This window comes from Xyrauchen texanus, chromosome 23, assembly GCF_025860055.1.
Source record: "Xyrauchen texanus isolate HMW12.3.18 chromosome 23, RBS_HiC_50CHRs, whole genome shotgun sequence".
Taxonomy (NCBI): domain Eukaryota; kingdom Metazoa; phylum Chordata; class Actinopteri; order Cypriniformes; family Catostomidae; genus Xyrauchen; species Xyrauchen texanus.
The window spans coordinates 31,442,069-31,461,068 of record NC_068298.1 but is presented as its reverse complement, the minus strand read 5'-3'; the positions used below and the strand labels follow the sequence as shown (position 1 = coordinate 31,461,068).

General features: G+C 41.6%; 1 protein-coding gene across 2 annotated transcripts in view; it reads left to right on the top strand.

Annotated features, from left to right (window-relative positions):
- LOC127663072 (A disintegrin and metalloproteinase with thrombospondin motifs 2-like) overlaps nt 1-19,000 on the top strand; it is a 269,588-nt gene that overhangs the window by 233,075 nt on the left and 17,513 nt on the right. For both annotated transcript variants that reach the window (XM_052154488.1, XM_052154489.1), the window contains exons 10-14: nt 7,380-7,493; nt 7,586-7,731; nt 8,633-8,808; nt 11,329-11,462; nt 11,909-12,029. In XM_052154488.1, coding sequence (XP_052010448.1) covers nt 7,380-7,493; nt 7,586-7,731; nt 8,633-8,808; nt 11,329-11,462; nt 11,909-12,029 — 691 coding nt within the window. The remainder of the gene's footprint in view (nt 1-7,379; nt 7,494-7,585; nt 7,732-8,632; nt 8,809-11,328; nt 11,463-11,908; nt 12,030-19,000) is intronic.

Below are 19,000 nucleotides of genomic sequence, written 5' to 3'. Positions count from 1 at the left end.
CGCCGCTGTATGCTTGCCACACGTTCTTAGACAGTTGGCAGCTACTGTTTGTATAAAGTGAATGTACTGTATATAATTCCCATAGCATTCATATGCTGCTCGAGTTCCTATGAAAGGGAACGCCACAGTTACAAAATGCTACCTAGGTGGCCATACACTCTAATAACTGCATAGGCTTATGCCTTCTTGCAGAATAGCTGACTGAATGTGCGATAGCGAGCAACTTTATGGAGCTTGTGACGTAGCTCCATGGGTGTGTCGCTTAAGTGTCATCAGCCATTAAATTGGCGTGATTGTATAAGGGCTTCAGACCACGTGACATTCGGATGGTGTCCCATAGCGTTCATTCACAGTGTCTTGTTCCCACTCAGGGAACCAAGGTTATGTATGTAACCTAGACAAATAGTTTTTATTGACACCTGAATTGTGCCATATTTAATTTGAGAGCTGCAGCCAAGTGGAAGATTATGAGTAAATATTGACTCATCTGACATTCTGGTCTGCTCAGAGTTATATTGCTTAAGTATTGGAATATAGTGCACAATTGATATGGACTTTATGAAACTGTCATTATGTGTTTAATTTGGAGCTTATTAGACCATGAAGTAGTCACTATGATGTCTTATCGAAAAGATCTATGTGAAGATACCTCAAAATTCTCCTTTTGTATTCCACTGGAATAATAACAGCATACAGGTTTGTAACAACATGAAGGTGAGTAATAATGGCAAAAATTTTTTTTAGATTTAGAAACTATTCCTTTAAACTCAGCACTCCTCCTAAAGCACATAAGCAGGCTTTTATTTTATGTAGATGTCTAAATATAAACCAATTGCCGGATTCACAATAAGACACAAACATTTCTTATAAACACCAAATTTCACACATAATTCATTTGATTAAGCTCAAAGTATACTTTGTTTTAGATGTCTGCATACAGGACAGTTCACACAAATTTTGTCATTAGCAGAGTGCTCGAGCAATGAACGCGTTTCATGATTTTTCTAACCGCCTGTACTCTGAACATGCATTATACACATGTGCTGGGAATTATTTACACTTGAGTCTGAAGAACTATTACGACATTTTTATAATTCTAAACTCCTGAATAGAAATAGTCCAGTATCGAAGAGCTGTCATAGCACGCATGCACCAACTGCCTCTGTATGTGCGCATAGTCAAATGAAGTATACTTTGAGTGTTCGAAGGTGTGCAGACTTTATAACCAAAAGACTCCCTTGGACTTAGCTCATATTTTACACTTCAGATTAATTCACACTGACAGAAAATGTGAGGCTAATTACACCATTTATGATTCACTGTTGGAAAAAAAAGTTTTGTATCAGAATAATTCATTTATTTACAAAAAAATTGGCTTATCAGATAATCAAAACCAGATGGTAGGAGTTTGAAATCACTTAAAAATGGTTTCAAGAATCATTTGTGCTCATAAAATGAAATTCCAGCTACACAGCACTGCTTGGACTGTCCTTCACTGTCTTGTTAAACATTCCCTTAGCTGCAAAAGGTGGGGCCATCGGGAGCCCAGGTAAGGTGTTCCATTCAGTAGCAATGTGGCCTTTTTTGTTTGAACTTTGTTCAATTCCAATGGTCCTATTGTTAATTGTTTCATTATATGTTTTTGGTTGTTGTCGAACTCATTGTCATAATGCAGATATGTACGCAGCAGGATACTAAACCCCTAGCAATCTTTATCTAATTTCTGGCATATGAATTGCCACAGGTTTTTATTTTAATTTTATTTTTTATTTTTGAGCTATGTTAAAAATAACAGGATGCGTAAGTGTAGTTAAAGGAATATGGCAGGTTCAAAACAAGTTAAGCTCTATTAGAAGTTAAAATGCTGTCAGTTACAACAGAATTTTTTTTTGACTCAAATTGCATTTCAAATTAAATTAAAATCAACTTTCAACTCTTGTAATAATCATGTAAAGTCAGTAAATAAATTACAATAACTTTTGCCTAGAGTTACTAGAATACTACGGATGTGACGTAAATAACAAAAATGTACTGTTTATATTGAGGAATCTCCACCCACAGGTATTATGTCGGTCAATAACTTGTGGTTCATGTACCTTGAACAGTTGGCCACCGCTAAAAGGACATTGTAGACAACTTAAAAGCTGAAATAACTAATTTCTTTGTGAAAAAGTGTTTTAACAAAAATTTAAGCTTCACATTTCTGATTTTAAATAATTTGGTGCACTTGCCCCATAGACTTCCATTGTAAATACACTACTGTAGACACACATTTTGTTTGTTTATGCAAACTGAGGGATAGTTGAATTATTTTCAATGGTATTTGACAGCATGCCACAGACTCTTTCAACAGAGTTTAATGTCTTTTAAACTCCGAACATTCCTTTAATGTCAAGTTAACCTGATGACTACAGTCTATGGTACTCTCACAGACTTTTAAGTGAATTTTCTACATTCATTTGAAAATGAAAAAAAAAAAAAAGAATATCCATGAACAGACAAAAATATTCTTAATCAGTATTTTTGTCTTGTTTTCCTGTAAAAAATAAATCTTAATATTCTTAAAGCAAAATATATAAAAATATATAAGATCTTATAAAATTATCTAAATTATTATATACTGTAGTATAATCTAAAATTATACTGTATATAAAACTGATTACAAATAATATTAAAGACATTATGACTTGTTTTGATAAAATATATCATGAATAAAGGTATTTTTCCTGCAGCATTGCAAAATTATTTTTTTCTTGTTTTAAGCATAAATATTACTAAATTATGTGAGGTTAATGCTTTAAACCAGGCCCCCCAACACTACACATTTTGGATATCTCCCTAATCAAACACACCTCAACTCATCAGCTCATTAGTGGAGACTCCATGACCTGAATTGGGTGTGTCAGAAAAGGAAGATATACACAATGTGCCATGTTGGGGCACTCCAGGAACAGGGTTGGGAACAACTACTTTAAACAAAATGCATACACTTAATACAAGATTCTCTGAAAAGAGGTCTTAATATTCTTACAATATATTTATTATTAGGCAGGGACTATTTACACTTAGTGCAAATAGCGTTAGATTCTATTGTCAGCCCATTGAAAGCAGTGCAGATACTAACGAACATACAGTACTATTGTTATTTGGAGTCCCACAGACACCCTACACAAACCCCTAAAGCTAACCCTAATCTTCCCTTATGAAATTAACCATGGTTTTACTACAGTAACAATAGTGTCACCATGGTATTTTTTAATAAAATCATAGAAACCACAAAAACAAAAACACCATATTACAGTGTAACTCCATGGTAAATTGCATTAAAACTATGGTTCCCCATCTGTCGCTCACTTCGAAGTTGTGTCGAAGAAGCGACACTAGGGGTCTCTCTTGAGAGCCTTTTGCATCTCTGATCTATGAGAAAAGGCCAATGAGAAATTGGCAGACAGAATTTGCATGTCCCTCCCCCGGACATACGGGTATAAAAAAGAGGGAAATGCGTTTGTTTCATTCAGAAAATTTCTTCGGAGCCGACTGGTTGTGTATGCAGCGAGCTGCGAGTCACACACTGTTCCTCCCATCTCTGAGCGATTGCTGTTGGATCTATGGTGCATATCAGCGGCATTCTCCTTCTCTGCACGGCAGTGCAGCTTTGCCCCTGGGCACTTCGACAGTGCAGTTAAAAGAGTTATTTCTCAAAAATAGTTATTTTCTCTAAAAGAGCATATACACAGCTGGCGTTGAACATCCTTTTCAGGACGCGTCTTTATAAAGATGCCCTTCCACCCCTGTGTAGTTTCTGGATGCGGTAGAGTGCTCTCCACGAGAACATGACCATGGCAACGTTGCGGTCGCGGCTTTCCTTCCTCAGAAGGAATGCCACTCCAACCGCCCCCCGTGTCGCTCCTTCCCACGGGATTGAGGAAGACCCAGCTGGTGATGGAGGCGATTTGGGGATGGCAGCTGGCGCGTTTTTGCCAGATACGTCCCCGTGAACTACACGCTCCCTGACACGCTCGTTGACTTCCGTCCGGGCTCGAGGTAACAGCAGCTCGCCTCACGTCCAGCCTGCCTATCCTCTTGAGCCCCCCAAGCCGGATGAGCTCTCCGCTGCATCGGAGACTGGAACACTCCATCCTCCCCACAGCCTTCGCGGCTGGATGATTGGTTCCTTGGGTCTGCGTGCCGCTCACAGCCGGAAGTGCATGATGAGCTGACCAGTCCTTCTCCACCCGTCACCGTGCCTCTCGCTCATCCGCGCTCACTACCCTCGACAGCGGAGCGGCCCATGGGTACACGCCAGTCCCCCAGGTGTACAGAGTGGTTGCGATCCAACTGTGCCCCGAGAATACCACAACCTGGCGGGGTCACCCTGTTCTCCCCTCCAAGGCCTGTAGGATAACATATTCATTGACCTCCAAAGCCTACAGTGCCGCCGGACAGGCCGCTTCCGCCCTGCATGCCATGGCCCTCCTGCAGGTCCACCAGGCCAAGGCTCTTAAAGATCTGCACTTGGGTTGTCCTTATCCCGACGTCCTTGGGTTGTCCTTATCCCGACGGAACTGCACTCAGTGACCGACATCGCCCTCAGGGCCACAAAGGTCACAGCTCGGTCACTCGGTCAGGCAATGGCCACTCTCGTGGTTCAGGAACGACATCTGTGGCTGAACATGGTCGAGATGCACAAAGTGGACAAAACACGCTTCCTTGATGCACCTGTCTCCCAGTTCGGCCTTTTCGGCGACACTGTAGAGGTGAAAAAGCAGATGGAGGCCATATCTCACATCATGCCCCGCCACACCTCCAGCGCGGGCCGTGCCCATTTTGCATGCCGATGGTGTCCCCCTGCGGCACCTAAAAACGAACCCCTTCGAGGACCCGGAAGGCTCCCAAGCATTCCTGAGACGGACGACCCAGGGACCAAGATGTTTGCTCCGGAGCTGTTAAGCAGACCACTCCGTCCCACGGTGGAGGGCAGGGAGTAGAATTTTCAGTCAAGTTTACTTACTTTGCCGCACCCCCTTCGGGCTGCGGTACCCACATTCTCAATAAAAGAGCAATTCCCTTTGTTCTGAGCAGCTCTTTGTCTGCTTTGGTGGACAGCGGAAAGGGAACGCTGTCTCCAAACAGAGGCTTTCCCACTGGGTAGTGGACGCCATTAAGTTGGCCTATCGCACCCAAACCATGCCCCCCTTGCGGGTCCAAGCACACTCAACAAGAAATGTTGCGTCCTCATGGGCACTGGCCAGGGGCACCTCCCTAGCAGACATACGCAGAGCAGAGGGTTGGGCAGCACCCAATACCTTTGCGAGATTTTACAATCTCAGGGTTGAGTCGGTTGAGTACCGTGTTTTTTCAGGTCCGAGACAGTAGAACTTTGTACACGCTGACATCACAAACATTCCATGTCATTTCAAATCTGGTGTGAACAAGAAACTAATTGTTCAGAGATTTGAACTTATTGTTTTGAAAAAAATTATTCACATTTGAGAATTGAGCCAAAGCATTTGAGAAAAAACTGTAAGAGTGGAGACAGAAAACAGTATAGGAAAACTGGGGAAAAAGGAGGAATCGAACCTTGGCCGTTCCTACGATAAAAATATATCTAAAGCATCTTAACTGACATGCCATTGAAGTGAAACAGGTGGTGCAGTTTGTCTTTCATTATTGGAGTACAAATAGCTGCGCTGTGTGGCAGGTGCCATTTATACAAATAGTCACTCCATTTTTATTAACATTTATCTAATTAAATGTATTTTGTTTTTAAGGATGTTTATATATTTCTAGTGGACAACAATAAAAAAATACTGATTAAGAAAATATTTTTTGCAGTGTAGCTATTTGTCTAGCCACTTTTTAAGTCTCGAAACAATTTTCAACCTGAAATAACAGGAACAGACATCTGGCTATTGCTAAAAACGGTGAGAAATTATTTTGCAAATGGTATCTTGATGTGTTTTAAAAGATTGTTGGGTTTAGGATCCTGCTAAATGGTGAGCAAGCTTCCTGATATCATTAGTACCAGAGCCAGAGATTCTGGTCTAATACACTTCTCAGAGGAACATTAACAAGATAAGTTTTTCTTGAACATTTTATCTAAATTTAGGCCCTGTCCCATCACTGCCCAACATTCTGTTGTCCAACTGTGGTCTTGATCACAAGTTGTACCATAACTAAACAGTTTTTCATCATTGTTTTTTTTGTTTTTTTTGGCTTGCATGAAATTGCTTTTTTATATATACCATTAGTGAAGATGTACCATATTATAAAAAAAAAATGAATCATGCCTAATCAATGCTGCACAGCAGTAACAAAGAGTTTGTTAAATTGTATATGTCACATTTATTGAATAAACCTGTTAATCTAAAATATAACCTCTCTTGTTTTTCCAAATATCCTGCATGGTCTCATTAGAGAGAGAGAGAGATAGTGGTGGTTGAAGAGAGGGAGAGCTGTTGCTTTGTGTATACTGTACTTTAATGCAGTGGTCCTCAACTGGCTTTGCTTCATGACTCAGATTTTGCATTGGAAGTCGAGTGGTGACCCAACACAGTTCTTAAATTGTTAAAAACAAAAAAAATAACCCTAAAATGTATACATGACTTTACCCCCTCAGAATGCATAATATGTGTGTCAAAAATTACACTGTAAACACGAGAAGTGAATTCTTTATAAAGCTGCTTGTTTTTTCAAGGAACGTTAATTGCAATGACAATTATATATATTAACATGTTTAATTGGTTGGATATCTTTAATAAAATATTCGAAGATTCACACATTCAAAACGGAGGACACGTTCTGGGTGATAATATATAGAAATCTGTATTACAGTTATTTGGGCAAATTCCATGTCTGGTGGTACCAGATAAAATGTCTCAGTAACCTTACCCACACAAACACATACGTAGAAGTACAAAGAGCAATCTGGACATACCTAATTTGGCTAAGTTTGATTAGGCTCTCTGCCTTTGATGTCAACAACAAAAAAATGTAATTGTTTCCATTTCATTACAATGCAGGATTATTTGGTTAGTTGTATTTAATTATTTACATGAGCAATGTTGTTTTTATCTGCTGTTTGCATCAGAACAGACACTAAACCCATTTTTGGGTTATGAACCACCATTTAAGAACCACTGCTTTAATGAACTCTCTTAAAATAATTGTAGATGTACAGGTATACTTAAAAATTGCTTCTGTTTTGTGATCTGCCCATCGTCATGTCTTTGTAAACACGAGTTTACTATCGCTACCCAATCTGATGTCCTTCAATTTCTAGCCTTACTATGATCAGCCGTGTTAGTTGATTGTTCTCAATTGGATATGCAAGAAAGGTTGAGAATAAATTGTTCTCTTTCTGCTCTTCTATCTCTCAGTATCGCACCTTTGACCCCTGTAAGCAGCTTTGGTGTGCTCACCCAGACAACCCCTTCTTCTGCAAGACCAAAAAAGGACCGCCCATTGATGGCACAACGTGTGGATATGGGAAGGTACCACAACACACCCTTTTAATGGAAATATGTCCTGTGGTCTTCGACTCACTGACCATGTTTATGTGTTTGCTTTGCTCTCTTCCTCTTAGCACTGTTTTAAAGGGCACTGTGTGCGGCTGACTCCAGACCTCATAAAGCAGGATGGAAGCTGGGGCATGTGGAGTGAGTTTGGCACCTGCTCTCACCCCTGTGGAAGGGGCCTACAATTTCGCACCCGAGCCTGTGACAATCCACGGTGCGTATGTGTATGTTAGTTTGTGTGCCAGGTCACGTGTCTATCTGTATCTGTCTATCATCTATCTGTCTGTCTGTCTTTCACTTTCTTATTTCTATCTATCTGTCTGTCTTTCACTTTATATCTATCCATCCATCCCCCCTCTCTCTCTCTCTCTCTTTCATCCATCCATCCATCCATTTCTCTCACTCTGTCTGTCTGTCACTTTCTTATTTCTATCTTGACTCAATGTTACACCAACAAAACAAAAGATACAAAACAAGAGACTAGACATAACTATGACTTAGCCTGACTATGAGAAAACAAAGAACAAGGATCAAGGACAACGTTACCGGATTAAACAATCACAATACTCGACCAAGTCAAAGGCAAACATGAGGGCTATAAATACTCTGACCGGGGTAACAAGACCACCAATGAAAATACAATACTGATAACAAGACAATGAAACATGAACTGATAACAAGACCAATAAACAAAGGAACCAATAAGGACAAAACACATGAAACATGGCGGGAACAGGAAATCACATGAGGAACAGGACACATGGCAACTAAACATTCAAAATCAAATCTATCTGTCTGTCTGTCTGTCTGTCTGTCTGTCTGTCTGTCTGTCTGTCTATCTATCTATCTATCTGTCTGTCTGTCTGTCTGTCTGTCTGACTAAATATCTAATCTATCTGTATCTGTATCTAAATATCTATCTATCTGTCTGTCTGTCTAAATATCGAAATGTCTGACTTTCTTTCCATCCGTCTGTCTAGCTGTCTTATCCAGCTTTTAATGCTTTATAGATCTATTAGTCCATAAGGCCTGTACAAATTTCAAGGTTTTTTAAACTTCAAGCTAAAACTTTTCACTTTGATCTAAAATATTCTACTTCCTTTTACCTCCTCCAGTCCAGCTAATGGTGGACGTTCTTGCTCCGGCCCAAGCTATCAGTTTGAGATGTGTAATACTCACGAGTGTGAGGACCCATACCATGACTACAGAGCCAAACAGTGCAGCATGTTAGACAACACATTTGAGTATCAGAATACATGGCACCACTGGCTGCCTTACGAACACCCTGACCGTGAGTACATTTTCTTTTTGAAGTTTTCTTTGTATTTTTATTTGTTTGTTTACACAGATTTTACTTACTCTGCACAAAGTTGGCAGTGGATATTACTGACAGGCATGGAGTTGAAAACAAAATATCTAGCCAAGTGGTACTATTTATTATAGAAAGAGAGTTCCTTCATGCATTTCAAGCAAACGATCTCACAAAGAAGTTTGTTAGGTTTTTCATTCTAAAACAATAAATCAGTAAAATATTTAGACACTTTCTAGTTGTCAAAGTGGGACATGTCAACAGTTAATGTGATGAACTGTATGCACACCTTTGATTACACTCAACTGTGTGAACTTGAGGGAAAATGAATTACATTACAAATCCATTCAAATAAATTCACATGATGTTTAAAAGTAACTGCAAAAATGGCTAGAAAAGTTCATTTAGATTTAAGAAAAGTTCTTGCTGGTATCATTTGTTCGCAATCCCTACACCCTTTGGTGTGGTTTGATACATTGGTTTTATATGTTGTTATCAAATATAATGGGATCCATATATTTTAAGGGTTTCTTAAGAGGGATATCTTACCCAAAAATGTAAATTATGTTATGATTCAGTCACTCTAATGTTGTTTCAACCCCATTTTTATTTGTGTTGTTGTTTCTTTTTTGTTGCCTGATCTCGAAAAGGGCATCATGTTAGATTTGCATCAAGAGACCAGAAGAAAATGGAATTATGTTTGCTTTAATTTGTTTCATAGTGGTTTCTTTCCAGCACAACAGAGATTACCTTTGTTAGTCTGGGTAGAACCAGCCTGATGTAATCTGTTTTCACTCTCACTGTGGGCATCACATGAAAATATGACTTCACTCAAAGACATATACTTCCACACACATCATTAAACACATGTGAGTGTAGCACAAATTATCCCTCCGGAGTCATAATCGCTATGGAGATCTGTCTTTTTATGATCAACACAGGCACATCCAAAGTAAAGCTCACTTTAAGAGGGACTTTCTAAGCCTTTTATGATTTATCATGTCACTTACAACTGAAGAATTTGCAGAAAGAACTATGCAAGAAGTCTTGCCATTTAAAACTGGCTTGGAGAGCTTTGATCAGTTGAGGTAATAATTGTTTTTCTTTTTTCGTTTTTTTCCTTTTTTAAAATATTTTATACTGAAGAAAAATTCACTCTATTTTCCTTGATTTGTTTCGAGTTGTGTGGGTATACTTTTATGGTGGGGAAAAATAGCTTAGTTTCCTTTCAGCCCAGAATGCAAGAATGCACTTTTAAATTGTTGGGACTGTGGGGTATTTGGCAGATATCACATTGTTTTGCTCTTAATAGGAAACTGAGCTGGATCATTAGAATCCCCTTCTGGTATATACGTACCCTTCAAGGCAGTTTTGGGATTGCACACACATATGCTGGGAATTTGTCTGGGATTAGGATTACATAATGCACAATGAGTCAATAGAACTGTAAAATAGCTCAAGGATGGGCAAGGAGGAGGCGAGAACCGGCTTGTCAATATAAATGATAATTTAATGAAAACTTAAACCAAAACACATAAACAAACACACACGACGGACATGCCCATAATTCTCTCTCTCTCGAACCATCGTCACTGGCCGCCTTTATCCCTCGCGCGCCTCATCAGGCCGATTGGGGACCGGGCGCGCGATATTCTGATCGGCCGCGCCCCCCCCTCCGCTCCACAAGAACATTTAAGGTTACAATGAGTGCATTCACACTTAATTTGTGTTGTTTTTATATTAACCCATGGAATTCCTGTAACATTATCTAATTGTAACTCTATTTTCTGGTGAACCAGGATGGAATATTCTGAATTAGGTTCAGAAAAAAATAATTTTGTGTATTTTGATATTCCATTACATGACTTCTCTATAAAAGGAGTGGTTTACCCCCCAAAAATTAAATTGTCATTATTTGCTCTCATGTTGTTCCATATGCTGTAATTTTTTCTATAGAACACAAAAGCAGAGTTTTTGATCTTAAGATCTCATAAGTTATCATATATCTTCAGAAGACTTATTTAGTGCACAAGTCGTATGGTTTAGCCTACTTTTATGGCAGTTCTTTGTTTTGTTTAGTTTTTTTGTTCTTTGTCCTTTTTGGAGCTTGACAGCTGTGGTCACTATGAACTGTTGCTGAATGAAAAATGTATTTTGTTGTGTTTCTTGGTAAAAAAATACCAGCATAAAGTTTTAGAACATCACGAGGCTGAGTAAACAATGACAGAATTTTCATTTTTGGATAAACTTTTCCTTTAAGCGACTAGAACATTCCGAGCATCTCAACCAATTAAAGACACTCTTAATCCTAGAACCTCAAGAAACGATTCACTTGTCCTAAATATTTGAGTAAATAAGCCTGTGGGTTCTGTACATAGAAACTGTTTCTTTTTTTTTCTAGAATTCAAGTTCTTTTCAATCCTTCTCAATATGCTCTTGATCTTGCTATAAATCATTTGTCCATTCATCTCCCAAGGACTTCCCTTGTCTTTTTTTCCATAGCTAAGCAACGCTGCAAATTGTACTGTCAATCCAAAGAGATTCGAGCTGCTGTCAACATGCAAACTCTGGTGGAACCTGGAACACGATGTTCCTATAAAGACCCCTACAGTGTCTGTGTCTACGGAGACTGTGAGGTGAATAACTGTCTGTACCTTTTGTAAATGTTTGTGTTCAGTTGCCGGTCATCACTGTTGGATGTATCAAGATAGAAAGTAATCAGTTACTGTAAAAAATAGTGTAACACATTATAATTTAAATTCTAATAGCCAGATTTCAATGTCAGTGCTGATGTTTGACAATGGCAATGTTTCAAGCAGACATACACCTGTATGCACACTGAAAGGACAACATAATCATTCAAACACAAAATGATTAGCCCTATAGTTTGAAAGTGCTGCTTGTACGTTTTTTAGAAAGTTATTTTAAAGTAAAGTAATTAGCTGTGTGATTATTTTTTCCATGAAGTAATAAGTAGTGTAATCTAATTTTAATTGAAGTAATTAGTAATCTGTAGTGAGCTACTTTTTTAAGGAATTTACCCAACACTGCCTGTCGCTGATGGAGTCTCTCTCTCTTTTAGAAAGTGGGCTGTGATAATGTGGTAGGATCAGGTCTACAGGAAGATAAGTGCGGTGTCTGTGGGGGAGATGGAACCAAGTGCAAGACTCACAAGTTTAATTTCACCTTTGCAGAGAAAAAAGGTATGTCTCCAACAGTACATACTGTATGTAAGCTTTGTTCCAAAAGCTGGTGACCTACCTGAAAAGATGCCTTCTTTTGTACAAATTCAATGGCAACATATCAAGTGTCACAGAGAAGGCAATTTTACAGTGTTTCCCAAAAAATTTTCTAACACGGCACACTTTTTACAACTAAAAACCTTCTATGGCACACCACTAGCCCACATAGGCTAACCATCGTCAATATTTTTCCTTTTCAAGAACTTTTTTCTGTCCGTCTTAGTAGCATGTTTAATTGTAATGTTTGAAATTCAGCTATTGAAAAAAAAAAAGAAAAAAATCAACAAGTCACAAAGGCATAGTCAACGCTGCGTGAGGGCACAGGTGGCAAGAGCCCTAAATGGGTAATGAAAAAACAACAAATTTACTTATTTTCTAATTTGTAGATCTGTTCTTTTAATGCCACAACAAATTACAGGGATGCAAACTCATGAGGGTTGAAAAAGGTAAGACAATCACTGGTCCACAAAAAAAATTTCTGGGGATATTTCTTTTAAAGAATAAGCCAAAAGCACCAATTCAGGGTATTTTAGTGATTCACTAAAAGTTTACATTCAAGTTTACAACTGTGGTTAAATGCAAAATAAAGAGTATTATGGTGAGGCTTGCTTCTGTTTCACAAATGTTTTCAATTTTATTAACTGATTAGTTCAGTGACCCTGTCAGGATATAAACAAGGAGGCAGAGGTAAGTGAATCCAAACACAGCTTTATTTTAGGTGGCAAGAGTGTTAGGTGAGTAATTTGGCAGTTCAGGTGCAGATACGGTGAAGATCACTCGGTGCCGGACAGGCAACAGGTAAGCACAACCACTTCGGGAATGTGGGAATCAAGTAGTCACAGTACAGTGATACAAATCCTCTCTTTTTAGAAGCAGATACTTGAAAACGGGTTCAGAAGACTCACTGGCGAATCGGAGGGATACAGGGGCACTGGCGATAGGAAATGTAAACAGGAGTCCTGGAGACAACAGAATGAGGACACAGAAGTTAGAGGTATTCAGGTAAGTTAACGTTACTTTTCAGCAATCGGGATGCTTCAGGGATTCAGAAGATCGCGGTGAGAGTCTGTTCCTGTTGGAGGCTTGACGCTGAACTGGGGTTATGGTGAGTGATTTATAGTACATGTTGATGAGGTTGTTAATAGTGAACAGGTGTGTTAGATTAGTAATCCGGGGAGAGTGATCGTTGAGTGGAGGGTGGAATCAAGCCTGGTTGATCTCTCACAGTACCCCCCCCTCCAGAGTCCGCGCCAGCGGACCTTGGACCCCGACGTCATGGGGGCCTACCTCGAGGTCGTGGTGCTGGTCTCCCAGGATGCTGAGCATGAAACTCGGTGAGTAGATTGGGGTCGAGGATATCATTACGGGGTACCCAACATCTCTCCTCCTGTCCGTAATCTTCCCAATCCACCAGGTATTCGAGTCGGCCACCTCGACGTCGGGAGTCCAATATCTCCCTTACCGTGTAGATGGGCTCGGTTTCAATGGGCGGTATTGGGGGGGTTATCCTCAGGGACAGGATCTGCAGAGGAAGCAGGTACAGGTGAGTGATGGGGTTTCAGGAGGGAGACGTGAAATGTGGGGTGGATGCGGTACTGAGCAGGCAGGCGAAGTTGGTAGGTGACTGGGTTGACTTGTCTTTCGACGGGGAATGGACCAATGTATTTAGGGCTCAGCTTACTACAGGGTTGTTTTAGACAGATATCCGTGTGGAAAGCCATACTAGTTGCCTGGGTTGGTAATTGGGAGCCTGACGGCGACGGGTATCTGCAAAGTGCTGCTGGCGATTAATAGCTTGCTGAAGATGATGGTGTGCCTGATTCCATACTCTCTCACTGTCTTGGAACCATGTGTTGACCGCAGGTACCTCGGAGGGCTCACCAGACCAGGGGAATAGTGGTGGCTGGTAACCCAGAACACACTGGAAAGGGGTTAGGTTCGTGGACGCCTGCCGGAGGGAGTTTTGGGCATACTCTGCCCAGATCAAATATCGATTCCAGGTGTGCTGGTTGGAATGGCAGAGTGTACGGAGGAAACGGCTGACATCCTGGATCTTTCGTTCGGTTTGGCCATTAGACTGTGGGTGATAGCCTGATGTTAGGCTTACCATTACGTTCAATAGGGTAAAGAAAGCTCGCCACACCCTGGAGATGAACTGGGGCCCCCTGTCGGACACAATATCTTCTGGAATGCCGAAATTACGAAAGACATGCTCCATAAGTAATTCTGCAGTGTTAAAGGCTGTGGGCAGTTTCTTTAGGGGGATTAACTTGCAGGCTTTAGAGAATCGATCTATGGCCACAAGGATGCAGGTATGGCCATCAGAGGCTGGAAGGTCTGTGACGTAATCTACCCCAATATGGGACCAGGGCCGGTGTGGGATGGGCAGTGGTAGCAATTTTCCAGTAGGTAGATGACGAGGAACTTTTGTCATGGCGCAGAGAGCGCATCCCTGAATAAATGTCGTAATGTCCCTTTGCAGATTTGGCCACCAGTATTTGTGTTGGAGAGTCGAGTGAGTCTTACTGATACCTGGGTGGCCTGTTCCAACAGACGAATGGGCAGAGGAGATGAGAGACGTGCGGAAATCTTCGGGCACATAGACCTTTCCAACGGGACATTCTGGGGGACTAGGGACGCGTTGTGACATTTCGAGGAGTTGCTCGTCGAGATCCCACTGGATGGGGTGAACAAATAATTTTTCAGGCAGGATGGCTTCGGGCTCTTCCTGGGGTGCTTCGGGGGCATGGAGACGCGACAAGGCGTCCGCTCAAATGTTCTTTGAGCCTGGACGATAAGATATGTGGAAGTGAAACCGAGTAAAGAACAGGGACCATCTGGCTTGACGGGGGTTGAGTCTTTTGGCTTCCTTCAAATACTGAAGATTCTTGTGGTCAGTAAGGACGATGAACGGGTGCTTGGCCCCCTCCAACCAGTGTCTCCACTCCTCTAGGGCGAGTTTAACGGCCAGGAGTTCTCGGTTGCCGATGTCATAATTGCTCTCCGCGGTGGATAGCTTACGTGAGAAGAATGCACAGGGCATGGGTTTGGAAGCGTGTTCTGAGCATTGTGAGAGGATTGCTCCTACCCCAGTATCAGAGGCATCTACCTCGACGAGGAAAACCCTCTCAGGATCTGGGTGACGGAGCAGGGGCGCACTGGTGAATGCAATCTTGAGACTGAAAGGTGTGTTCAGCATCAGGGTTCCAAGAAAGGGTCTTTGGTTTTCCCTTCAGGAGGGAGGTTAGTGGAGCTGTTAACATACTATAATTATTAATGAACCGTCGATAGAAATTTGAGAAACCCAGGAATCTTTGCAGTTCCTTTACCGACTGCGGAGTGGGCCAGGAGGTGATGACCCTGGTCTTGTGGTCATCCATCTCAACTCCTCGTTCACTAAGGTGATAACCATGGAATTCGACAGTGGTCTGATGGAACAGGCACTTTTCTGCCTTCAAGAACAGAGAGAAATCTCGGAGCCGTTGGAGCACTAGGGAGACGTGACGTTGGTGTTCAACTGGGTCTTTCGAGTAGATTAGAATGTCGATGTAGACTAACACAAATTGGTTCAGGAAGTCTCGGAGAACTTCATCCATAAAACTTTGAAAAACGGAGGGGGCGTTTACCAGGCCATACGGCATCATGAGGTATTCGTAGTGCCCTGCAGGGGTAATGAATGCTGTCTTCCACTCATCCCCATCTCGTATCCTAATCAGGTTGTATGCACTTCTTAGGTCGAGTTTAGTGAATATCTTGGCTTCTCGAAGTTGTTCGAGGGTGGATGGGACAAGAGGGAGTGGGTAACTAAATTTGACTGTGATCTTATTGAGCTTTCTGTAATCTATGCATGGCCTTAACCCTCCATCTTTCTTGGGGACAAAGAAACTGGCGGCAGCAGGCGAGGTGGATGGTCTGATATACCCCTGGTGTAGGGCTTCCTCGATGTACTTCTGCATAGCTGTTTGTTCAGGAATGGACAAGGCGTATACCCGACCCCTGGGAATGGGTTCCCCTGGAGTCAAGTCAATGGCACAGTCCCATCGTCGGTGTGGAGGCAACCTGGAAGCTGCCACCGGATTGAACACATCCGCAAACGAAGAGTACACTGGAGGAATGGTCACTGACAGGTTTTCTGTTGGGCTTTTGACGGAAGTTGAACTCACTGAAACTGACTCTGGGGCCTTGATGGATGGGGATACGGGGGATGCAATGTTAGTCGGAAGGCAGTTGCAACCCCAATTCAGAATCTTGCCAGATCTCCAATTAAAGGTAGGTTGATGGCGGATGAGCCATGGACGCCCAAGGATTATGTCAGTTTGGCTATTCTCGAGAATGAGCGGTTGAAATGACTCTTGATGAGTGTTCTCAACACATAATGTAATGGGGTTTATGTGAGATGTTACGTACCCCTTGTTGATGACTTCACCAGTCACAGCATGGATGGAGTATGGTTTGGCTGTGTTGGATCTCTGAAGTTTGAGTTTTTTGCCGAGACTTCCTGATATGAAATCGCCGGCCGACCCGGAGTCCACGATGGCCGTGACTGAAGTATGAAAATTTGGAGATTTCAGGGTTACTGATATAGTTAACGGTGTTGAGACTACAGGGTGGTGAAGAACTGAACTTACGAGTCGATGAGGGGGGGCGTGATGGGCATGCACGGAGGAAATGACCCTCAATCCCACAGTATAGGCATAATCTTAATTCTCGCCGGTGATTGCGTTCGGCTTGAGACAGTCGTTGGGTTTCCACTTGCATCTTTTCCAACCTTGACTCTGAGTAGAATTCAGGTGGAGCTTGATGAAGTACGGGGCTGGTTGTTGGATCTCTAGATAGCAGTTCTGAGATCTTTGATGAACTCGGAGAGTCTGCTGCATAAACTTTTCAAGTCCTAGTGAGTCGTCGTAAATGGCAAGCTGGAGACGAAGCGTGGGGTTCAGTCCTCTTCGAAAAACAGCAAGAAGAGCCTTTTCGTCCCACCCACTTGCTGATGCTAGAGTTCGGAATTCCAGAGAGTAATCAGAGACGGATCTTTTACCTTGACGTAACCGTAACAGCTGCTCGCTGACAGACGAATCTTCTGCCGGGCGTCCAAACACTTCCTTGAAGTGAGTTATGAAACTCTGCAGTGAAGATGTTACCGAAGTCCCTTGAAACCACAAAGTCTCAGCCCACCTTAACGCTGACCCGGATAATTGCTGGATAATGAAGGAGATCTTTGATCTTTCTGTAGGATACAATTGAGGTTGCTGTTCAAGGGCGAGCGAGCATTGCAGCAAGAAACCGTTGCAATCCTCCGCCCGACCTGAGAAGGGCGCTGGTCGGGAGACGGAGTTGGCGACGTACACCAGAGAAGAAGCGGGGTTTGCGGAAGTGCCGTCTGCAGGCTGTGTAGGATCCATGACGGTGTTGGTCAAGCCTTCTGTCAGGATATAAACAAGGAGGCAGAGGTAAGTGAATCCAAACACAGCTTTATTTTAGGTGGCAAGAGTGTTAGGTGAGTAATTTGGCGGAGAAGATCACTCGGTGCCGGACAGGCAACAGGTAAGCACAACCACTTCGGGAATGTGGGAATCAAGTAGTCACAGTACAGTGATACAAATCCTCTCTTTTTAGAAGCAGATACTTGAAAACGGGTTCAGAAGACTCACTGGCGAATCGGAGGGATACAGGGGCACTGGCGATAGGAAATGTAAACAGGAGTCCTGGAGACAACAGAATGAGGATACAGAAGTTAGAGGTATTCAGGTAAGTTAATGTTACTTTTCAGCAATCGGGATGCTTCAGGGATTCAGAAGATCACGGTGAGAGTCTGTTCCTGTTGGAGGCTTGACGCTGAACTGGGGTTATGGTGAGTGATTTATAGTACGTGTTGATGAGGTTGTTAATAGTGAACAGGTGTGTTAGATTAGTAATCCGGGGAGAGTGATCGTTGAGTGGAGGGTGGAATCAAGCCTGGTTGATCTCTCACAGACCCCTTCTGGAAATGTCACTTGGTGGTGACAAATGACTGTCTTATGCGCTATGAGTGAGTCAGTGAATCATTTTGAGTCGTTCATGATGGAAATCTACTAAGAGACTTTATAGTGTTTAAGCATTAAAAGAACAAAGCAGATCTAGATTCTTCCTGCAGTCTGAGCATTATTTTTCATCCAAAAAGACAGCAATAATAGTCTAATAATAGTGAGTTTCAATAACGTCCTTCTCCTTTATTAAAACTTGCATGGCTACAAATCTTCTGACTTCAGTAAAAGAAATATAAACACAAAGCAGATCTATGGTATCATTTTCGTACAGTTGCCTATTTAAACTGCTGAGTATGACTTTTATCAGGAAAGACTACAATAATAGACAAATAATCATTATGAGTTTCAATAAAGTTCTTCTTTGTAAAGCGCATTTCACATGAGTTGAGTCGAAGCGACAACACTCTGTTCAATGCCAGCGTCAAGCGTCGTATCGCCCTCCACATGACGAGTTTCAGAAAGTGTCACAAAAGGGCGATTTTACGAGTTTGCCACATAAAAAAAGCTGGAGGTGTGCAAAATAAACATTGAAAACATGTATTTGGAAGAGAGAAAAAAGCTTGCAGTTGCTTTGATAGCAGAAAGTAATAAAAGGACTTGTTTATGTTTAGGTCAAAGCGTTTTCTTTGTGAATTTAAATTAATTCAATAACTTTTTTAATATCTCTGATATTAGTAAATGATAAGGTAATATTTAATTAAAAGAAATTATGAGACATTCAATGTCTCTTCACCAATTTGGACAGTTTTTAAATATTTTTTGTTGCTTAGTACTCTCAAAGACATTGTTGGTGAAGCAAAAACGTGTGTGAAAAACACTTTAGTGTAAAGCGACGTCACTTTATAGACTTCAGTGTATTCTGCAGCACATCAGCGAGTCACGTGACCCTTAACGCGTGTAAGTCAC